This window comes from Acomys russatus, chromosome 17 (genome assembly GCF_903995435.1).
Source record: "Acomys russatus chromosome 17, mAcoRus1.1, whole genome shotgun sequence".
NCBI classification, from domain to species: domain Eukaryota; kingdom Metazoa; phylum Chordata; class Mammalia; order Rodentia; family Muridae; genus Acomys; species Acomys russatus.
In genome coordinates this window covers 60,287,361-60,295,782 of record NC_067153.1, presented here as the reverse complement: position 1 = coordinate 60,295,782, position 8,422 = coordinate 60,287,361, and the positions used below count along the sequence as shown (strand labels likewise).

Here is an 8,422-nt window from a genome sequence, read left to right as displayed (position 1 = left end):
CTTCTCCATACCGTTCCTGAAGTTGGACATACTCTTTATAATGTGCCGTGACTGGTGCCCGTCAAACAAGTGTGCGGATTCCCTCACACGCCACCGTGCTAACAACACTCTTCCCTGTTTTCCCTCTCCTGTCCAAGCTCTGTTCTTTTCCACCATGTCCAGTTACACTCCAGCTCCTCACTGACCTGTCAGGGCTGTGTGCGCTGGCTCCTCATGCCTCGCCTTTACGGCTCTCCATGTCTACTGGTCTCTGCTACGCTTGTGTGGGTTCTCGTTTCCTACAGAGGAGTGTCAGCAGGTCTCATGCCCCTTCGCTGAGGCTTTCCTTAAGGGAGACGCTCTCTGCTTCAGACTGAAGAGAGCAGATGCTCGTGGCAGGTCACACAGTTCATGAGAATATAATTTGTGGCACAGACTCTCTAGCTATGACTCCATCCATCTTTGTTGAGTGTGCCCCCCCTTCCTGCGTTTTAACCAAATTCACTGCACTTTGAGTGATAGATACAACAGATAACCTTTGGAGTTTTCAGGATTGTTTTTTTTTTTTTTTTTTTTTTTTTTTAATGAAGTTCTTGGGAGTCCTCAGGGGTTTCTGTTGATAGCACGAGGTCTTCAAAATAAAGACAGTGACTTGACTATGTAGCACCTGTCAGTCCCTTTGTTCCTCCAGAAAAGCCTGGCTCACTCTCCCCTCGGGCTCCACTTACTGTGCTGTCCCTTAGCCTTGGGAACTGTTCTCTGAAATCTTTCGCTTACAGGTATATCTGATACTGACTTGTTCCAGGTCACCGTTGGCGCTTGCTGCAGAAATGCTTTCTGAGCAGACTGTAGCCCTGGGAGCAGGATGGGAGTCGATGCACGTACAGCTGGATGGAGCAGAGCCGCACTCGGAGAGAGGAGCCCGGGAGGAGGGCCTGTGGAGAACGGCGCCAGGGCCACTGGAGCACCTTCACTGGGACCTTCAAGAGGAGCCACCGTCCCTTCAGGACAAGGGTGAGAGCGCACAGGGGGTTTGGATGCACTAGAAGTCTCCTAGTCTCTGATCGAAAGGTAGCGCTAAAAATCCCTGACCTGGCTGGGTATGCTTGCCACCCGCCCCCACCCCAACACACACTTGCAATCCCATTCCTCAGAGGCTAAGGTAGGATTGCCGTGAGCTCCGGGCTAGCCTGGACAACACAGCATGGCCGTGAGCTCCGGGCTAGCCTGGACAACACAGCACGGCCTTGTGTCAATCAACAATAGTAATCGCTAATTGCCACCAGTTGAAGAACACATGTACACCACACATCCATTGTGGTTTTCCTGAGACCCGCTGTCCGGTACACAGTGAGGTCCTGCATTTTCCAAACTGTGCCGACGGGCTTCTTCCATCCCTCGCATGATCATTCCTAATACATGGACGTGCATAAGTAATGGGATTAGATGTGGGAGACACGGGAAGTGCTGGGGGGGGGGGCTTACTGCTGTTGGAAAACGCCGTAATATTTGCTTTCCTGGGTGGGAATTGAGCACTGTCTAGAGCTATTCTAACTGAAAGTCACCAAATCCTTGCAGAACATGTTGAGTGAAGGCCTCTACACCTGTATGTATGTAGTTGAGTTTTACCAGCGAGCATAGACTGAGAAGATGAACACGTCTCAGTGCCTACTGGGAAAGATGGGTAGGTAGTTCATCTCTAATTGTTCTTTTTTCCCCCTCATCAGCTCAGTCTGCTCCCTGGGTTCCTGCAACACCCCAAGAGGGGAGCACCGGAGACTGGGAAATGGCCGCCGCACTTCTTGGAGCCGGATCCCAGGTGAGCTGTGTTCCCTTTGACCTCCCCCAGGGTTGGTGCAGCTGCTTTTCTATAGCTTTGGTATCATCCCGTTGGCCTGTTAGTCCCAGGAACACGAATGGGATGTCTCTAAGGGTTTTTGGATGAGCGACTATGTTATCTGTGGGATGGGGGTGGGGAGTTCAGAATAACTAGCGGGCTGACCCTCTTAGGACGAAAATCTGAAATCAGGTATGATGGTATCTGCCTGTAATCCAGGGACTAGGGATGCTGAGATAGGAGGATTGCTTGAGACCAAGAGTTTGGGGCAGGTCTGTGCAGCACAGTGAGACCTTAGCTCCAAATATATACGGGGGGGGGGGGGAAGGGAATCCCTGAATAGGTAGGAAAAGAGAGGCCAATGAAAGCTTGGAAGAGCATAAAGTAGACAGGATGGTGCAGGTTGCGCCACTTTTACAGAAGAGAAGAAAAGAGAGACCTATGCAGAGAGCTGGAAAGAGAACGCAAGTCTTGAGGCTAGCTGTGGAAAGGCAGCAGTGTGGGCAATAGTGATATTTCCGGAACCCCTGTTGTGTGCACTCTTTCCTGTGCACTTTACATATGCTAAGTAACATGAGAACAACTCACTCATCCCATCTTTTTTGTTGTTGTTGTTGTTGTTTTTTATTAATTTATTCTTGTTACATCTCAATGGTTATCCCATCCCTTGTATCCTCCCATTCCTCCCTCCCTCCCATTTTCCCCTTACTCTCCTCCCCTATGACTGTGACTGAGGGGGATTTCCTCCCCCTGTACATGCTCATAGGGTATCAAGTCTCTTCTTGGTAACCTGCTATCATTCCTCTGAGTGCCACCAGGTCTCCCCCTCCAGGGGACATGGTCACATATGAGGCACCAGAGTTCGTGTGAAAGTCATACCCCACTCTCCACTCAACTGTGAAGAATGTTCTAGATCTGGGTAGGGGTTTAAATCTGCATACTAGCCCAAGGGGCATGTCCCACGAAAGCCTTCACTTACCAGGAAACTGGGACAGAGAGGAGGGCATCCTATTGGGACTCTAGATGAGAGAAGCATGGGAGAATAGCAAAGTAGAAGGATTCAGAGGATCCTAGAAACCTACAAGTAGAACATTATGAAAGGCAGATTTGGGCCCAGGGGTCCCACTTAAACTAAGGCACTCATCCCATCTTAATCGCGAGAACACCGGCCATAGAGAGATGGAGGCATTTGTACAATACGGCTCGTAAGTGGTGGAACACTCATTTGGCTCCAAATGTTGAACCTAACCGCTGTGCCGTAGCACCTGATGTCAGCTTAGCTGGGAGGCAGGCGTGCTTTGTTCACATCGTGTTGCCTTGACAGAAAAGGTCAAGTGGAGGAGGCGGCAGCTGTGGTACAGTCTACAGGAAAGAATCAGACAGATAAGAGAAGACGCGGTAGACACTTAAGAGTTAACACGGGGAGCGATGAGCTGTCTGCCATGCCTCTGGCTTCTCATGGTCTCACTCGGGACCTCCTGGAGTGGCCCTCACTCACTCACTCACTCCTTGACCTTGTTTCTTTATTCTTTCTCTTTACCACAGCTGTGGGCCTTGCTAGCAGTTCTTTTCCTGGGTCCGCTCTCGCCCTCTTTCCTCGGCCGCCTCAGCCCTTCACGGTGGGACCGTGTTTTTCATCAGAGCAGCCACAGACAGACAACTCTCTTATCTTGTTTCAGGGCCTGGTAACCATCAAGGATGTGTCAGTGTGCTTCTCTCAGGAGGAGTGGCGGAGCCTGGACCCCTCGCAGACAGATTTTTACGGAGAATATGTCATGCAGGAAAACTGTGGGATCGTTGTGTCTCTGAGTAAGCAGGACGTCGCTTGGTGCCTGAAAGGCTGTTGCCCTGGGAGGATGGGGCCACCCGCTTCAGGGTGTTGGATATTGCCTGCCTAGGGGCCTTTCTTTGGCAGGGACACTGTCTGGGTTTTCACCAAAGAATGAATATGGTGCTAAGCCCGAAAGAGTTGAAGTGAGGGATCTGTAAATAATGCTAAATTGTGGGGCGAAACTTGAGGCTCATCTTGGTTGGGATTTGAGGTTTCTCACACAGCAGAGAAAGGGACAACTGGAGCTATAGCCTTGGAATTGCAGCATCACCCTGGCGACAGTGAGGGTGCTCGCTGCAGGTCAGCCTTACAGTGGGGCTAAGGTAAAGCCATGAGCAGAAAGGACGTGGCCTGGGAGGGTTTGAATGAAAGACAACCGGAAAGGAGAACTTAAGAGAGGTGAGTGGAGGCTTGTGTCTGGTTTTCCCGTTCTGACGTCCCCTAAGGAGAAATCTAGGACGTGGCTCTGTCCACGTTACAGAACTGCGGCTGAGCTAGCCTGGCATGTGTCTGTTTCCTTTTCTCATGGTCAGGGTTTCCAATCCCCAAGCTGGACATGCTTTCTCAACTAGAGGGGGGAGAAGAACAGTGGGTCCCTGATCCCCAGGACCCAGAAGGGAGGGACATCCTGAAGGTCACATACACAGGTGAGGATCCAGAAATGCTCTCTTGAACTATTATCTTTTCATCTCTCTAACCAAAAAGTTCAAAGTTCTTTTTTTTTTTTTTTTTTTTTTTTTTTTTTTTTTTTCCCCAAAAGCAAGGCTGGGGCGCAGAAGCGTGGGAGGCAGACTCTGAAGTTAGGCTGGGTGGGTTTGAAGCGTAGGCCATGGCTGTGAGACCTCGTATGTTAACCTCTGGGATCAGTAGATGAGTGTTAAACACGTGAAAGGCACTCAATAAGAGTTGACACTGTTGGCCAGTGTCCAAGTCATCCTAGAGCTGTCTTCCACATATGTTATCCAGGGAAGCTGACAGTTGAAGCTCATCACTTCCCTCTCACTCGTACACATGAGCACATACCACACTCATACACACACGCACACACACACACCACACGCACACACACGCACACACACACACCACATGCACACACACACACACACACACACAGTTGCAGCAGTGGGATGGGGGACAGGACTGTTCCTGTTTTACAGAAGACATAAAGGCTTAGAAAGCCCGTTTGCCTGTTAAACCTCTGCTTTTGAAAAATCTCTGCCTCTATGACTCTACCCTGTGCTTTCACACATGTTCCCTGGGGTCCATCTGGCATCATATAGCTTGCCCTGGGCCTTGAGTGCTGGGATACAGTCTTGGGGCTCTCCTTCTAACAGTGGTGTTCTTTCCTCTCCATAGGAGATGGAAGTGAACATGAGGGAGACACCCCTGAACTAGAGGCCGAACCTCCCAGAATGGTTTCTGGTACGTCTGAGGACACTGCTCCCTGGAACCCAGGGCAGGACCAGAGTTGGGAGGCCACGCCCAGGAGCTCCAGAGGAACGCTCTTAGGCTCCCCCTTTTTTCAGGAAGACAGCTTCTCTCACCTTCTATCTAGTCCAGAGATGGGTTCTCTCTTAAAACCCCATACCTGCCCTCAGTGTGGGAAACAGTTCGTGTGGGGCTCCCACCTCACCAGGCATCAGCAAACACACACTGGCGAGAGGCCCTATAGCTGCCTCAAGTGTGAGAAAAGCTTTGGGCGAAGGCATCACCTCATCAGGCACCAGAAAACCCATCTACGTGACAAGCCAAGCAGGTGTTCTGAGTGCGGCAAGAATTTTCGCTGCAGTGCCCATCTGGCCAGCCACCAGAGAGTGCACGCGGAAGGCAAGGCCTGCAAGGGCCAAGAGGTTGGAGGGAGCCCTGGGTCTCCAAAGTGGCAGCAAGCCTCACCAGTGCCAAAGTGCCACGTGTGCACAGAATGCGGGAAGAGCTTTGGCCGAAGGCACCACCTAGTGAGACACTGGCTGACCCATACAGGAGAGAAGCCTTTCCATTGCCCCCGCTGTGAGAAGAGCTTTGGCCGCAAACACCACCTGGACAGGCACTTGCTGACCCACCAGGGACAGAGTCCTGGAAGCAGCTGGGACAGAGGGACACCTGCCTTTTGAAATCTGTTCTCTTCTGTAGCTGTGGTTGAATCTGTCAGCCGGTGCTACCAGCAGCCACTGCCAGAGCTGCGCCTCTCCCTGTACCCTGATGGTCAGAACATCTTTCACTGGTTCTGTGAGACAGTGTATGAAAACAGAGTTCTTTGGGCGAGACTTTTGGAAACAGTGCAAAGTACATGTGAGGCTGTTCAGCTTGCCCCTACTCTCCAGGGTACAATGGGACCAGCAGTGATGGTTAGAGTCTGCCGTACCAGTTCCTGAATACTTTTACACGTCACCCTGTGTGCTAATTATATCCTCTAAGGAGAGAGAAAGCGAGAGGGTCATGCCAGGATATGGAAGCTCTGAGACCCCTGCAGTCGGTTGTTTAGTGTCTTTCAATGCAATGTTTCCTAAATGTGCTTAGTCTCAGTATCCATCTCACGTCCCACAGAACCGGGGACTCTGTGAAATATACTTCTGTAAGCACTAGGCTAAAAGGCAACTAGGAAATAGACAGTGACCAGGTGTTCTGAGCCCCCCCCCCCTCCATTTCTACCTATGAAAGCAAGGTGGCCAGACATTATGTGGGCTTGTCTCCTGTGACTATACTCCCCTCGCCCTGACCTCTGAAAAATATAGTGACCTTTCACTCCTTATTCCTATTCCCCTCATCTTGTGTACACACACACACACACACACACACACACACACACACACACACACACGGCTGAGAGATCTGATTACAAAAGCTGAAGTATGGGGTTTACACCCCTAAGTAACCCAGGCCCACACCGAAGGTAAAACTATCCCCTTGGACAGAGCTGCCTCTTATCTGTGTTTGTGTCCTTGTGTATTTGTGTGCAGGGTCTCTGAAGAGAGCATGCTCAGTGCAAACTGTACAGGCTAGGTTTTCTAGGAATTCTGTTCGAGGGAGATGGGTGGTGGGGATGGTACAAGTTCGTGGTTATCTCGAGTTGTAAAGGGAGTCGCGGTGGAACAGTGCAGTGGTGGCTCGAGTTGTGTGCACAGTTCTCTTTGGTGTTCCTGGGACGTAGACAGTTGTGGGTTTGTACATCTCTGAGATGACAGTTACTTTTTTTTTGTTGTTGTTCCTGCAAGAGGCAGTGTTTTTCGTTGACCTCAGGCGAGGCAATGGTGGTTCGTGCTGAGTGGGGCTCTGTCTTGTTTTAAGTGCTAGGATGTGAGTGCAGGGGTCCCAGCGTTGGGAGTGGCTCTCATCATTCTTGCTTGACTTTCGTAGCTTCGTCAAAGGGAGGAACTGTTGCTGTGTGTCTCATTCTGCCAGGAAAAGGACCGGTGGGGTTGGGGGGAAGCTGTAGCTTAGCATGGCAGCTGTGAGGGTGGAGTGAGCCCTCTGCCCCTTCTGCTTCTGAGAAGAGCTTCACCCCGAGAGAGACTCTTGACTCTGAGGTTAGCTGCCTGCTCCAGGTCTCACACTCACACCTGTTGGCTCATGAGTCGGCCACTGTTTTTCTTTTTGGTGACTGTGTTAATAGCCATCTTACACGTTAACCTCTATGTAAGAGAAGTTTGGAGTTAGGGAGGAAAAGAATGTAAAAGTGGGTATTTTTCTTTTCAAGGCTGATATGCTGGCCTTACCCCCACCCCCCACCCTCAGCCCCTGAGATTTCTTGAACGGTTAGAATTAGCCAGAGAAGCAGAAGGAAGTGATTTGCAGCAATCTTATTAATGAGAGCTCTATTCAGGAAAAACCCGGGTAAATCAGAGCTCTTAGGCACTGGGCTCCAGAGGAATTGAAATAGTCATATTGCTGACTGGGCGGTTTGGGTATTTGAGCAGCCTGCCTCCACCACGCCTCTGCTGCTGAGACTTGCCTTCCTTCCTGAGCTGGTATGCAGGCTCTAGCTTCTCTTCTGATGGATTGAGCAAAGGCGGGCAGCCCTGGGCAAGCAGGCCTTAGCGTAGGCCCTCAGGAACAGGCTTATTCTAGAATCAGGATGAAGGGAATGAGGAAAATCTCCCACCTCAAGACAAATGTTTAAGGTAAATCAGGTCTGTGCAAAGCCCTCTGTAGAACACGTTTCAGATTGTAGTTCCCTTGAGAATCTGTTGGAAACCGGAATTTACTTTACAGAAAAGTAGACATTTATGACTTCACGCATTAAGTGGACTCAGAGCCTGCCTGTAATCTCTAAACGGGAGCAAAAGAAGCAGAAAAGCGTGTGGTGTCTCTGCCCTTAATCCCAGCCCTCAGGAGGCAGAGGCAGATGGATCTGTAAGTTCCAGATGAGCCAGGGAGATGTAGCGAGAGCCTGTCTAAAAAACAAAAGGAGTTTATCCTGCTGGGTTCTGGTCGTTGTGTAGATACCAGTGTCAAAAATATTACAAGGCAAGATTCATTAGCTGTTTTAAGGACTACAATTCTAAAAGGCATCAAGAGATGAGGACAGAGCCCAGTCTGTGATGACTACTCTACCACTCAATTTGCACTCTGTTCTTGGGAAGCACTAGTGTGTTCATAGCTCAGCTCACAAACCTGGTTTTAAGGGCTTGGAGTCATCTCCTGTCAGACGATACCTCTTAAACACTACAGCTTAACCTCCAGCATTTTATCTGCTTTGATAATTGCAGGGTTGGAAAGTGGAGCCCTTAAAGGGCTGAAAGGCAGCATGGAGTTGAAGGGCTTTTTGCAAAAGGAAC

General features: G+C 50.2%; 1 protein-coding gene across 1 annotated transcript; it reads left to right on the top strand.

Moving 5' to 3' along the window:
- Positions 1-766: 766 nt before the first annotated feature.
- Znf641 (zinc finger protein 641) lies at positions 767-5,988 on the top strand. Its single transcript, XM_051160280.1, has 5 exons — positions 767-993; positions 1,707-1,798; positions 3,496-3,625; positions 4,181-4,294; positions 5,004-5,988. The coding sequence occupies exons 1-5, from the start codon at positions 810-812 to the stop codon at positions 5,756-5,758; spliced, it is 1,275 nt and encodes a 424-aa protein (XP_051016237.1). The 5' UTR covers positions 767-809; the 3' UTR covers positions 5,759-5,988.
- The last annotated feature ends 2,434 nt before the right edge of the window (positions 5,989-8,422 follow it).

What these genes read in the sequence shown, in the direction of transcription:
- Znf641 (XM_051160280.1), top strand. Translation starts at nt 810, where the DNA reads ATGCTTTCTGAGCAGACTGTAGCCCTGGGAGCAGGATGGGAGTCGATG. An exon ending in ACCGTCCCTTCAGGACAAGG is followed by an intron (nt 994 to 1,706) that starts GTGAGAGCGCAC and finishes CCCCCTCATCAG; the next exon opens with CTCAGTCTGCTCCCTGGGTT. An exon ending in CCTGAAGGTCACATACACAG is followed by an intron (nt 4,295 to 5,003) that starts GTGAGGATCCAG and finishes TCCTCTCCATAG; the next exon opens with GAGATGGAAGTGAACATGAG.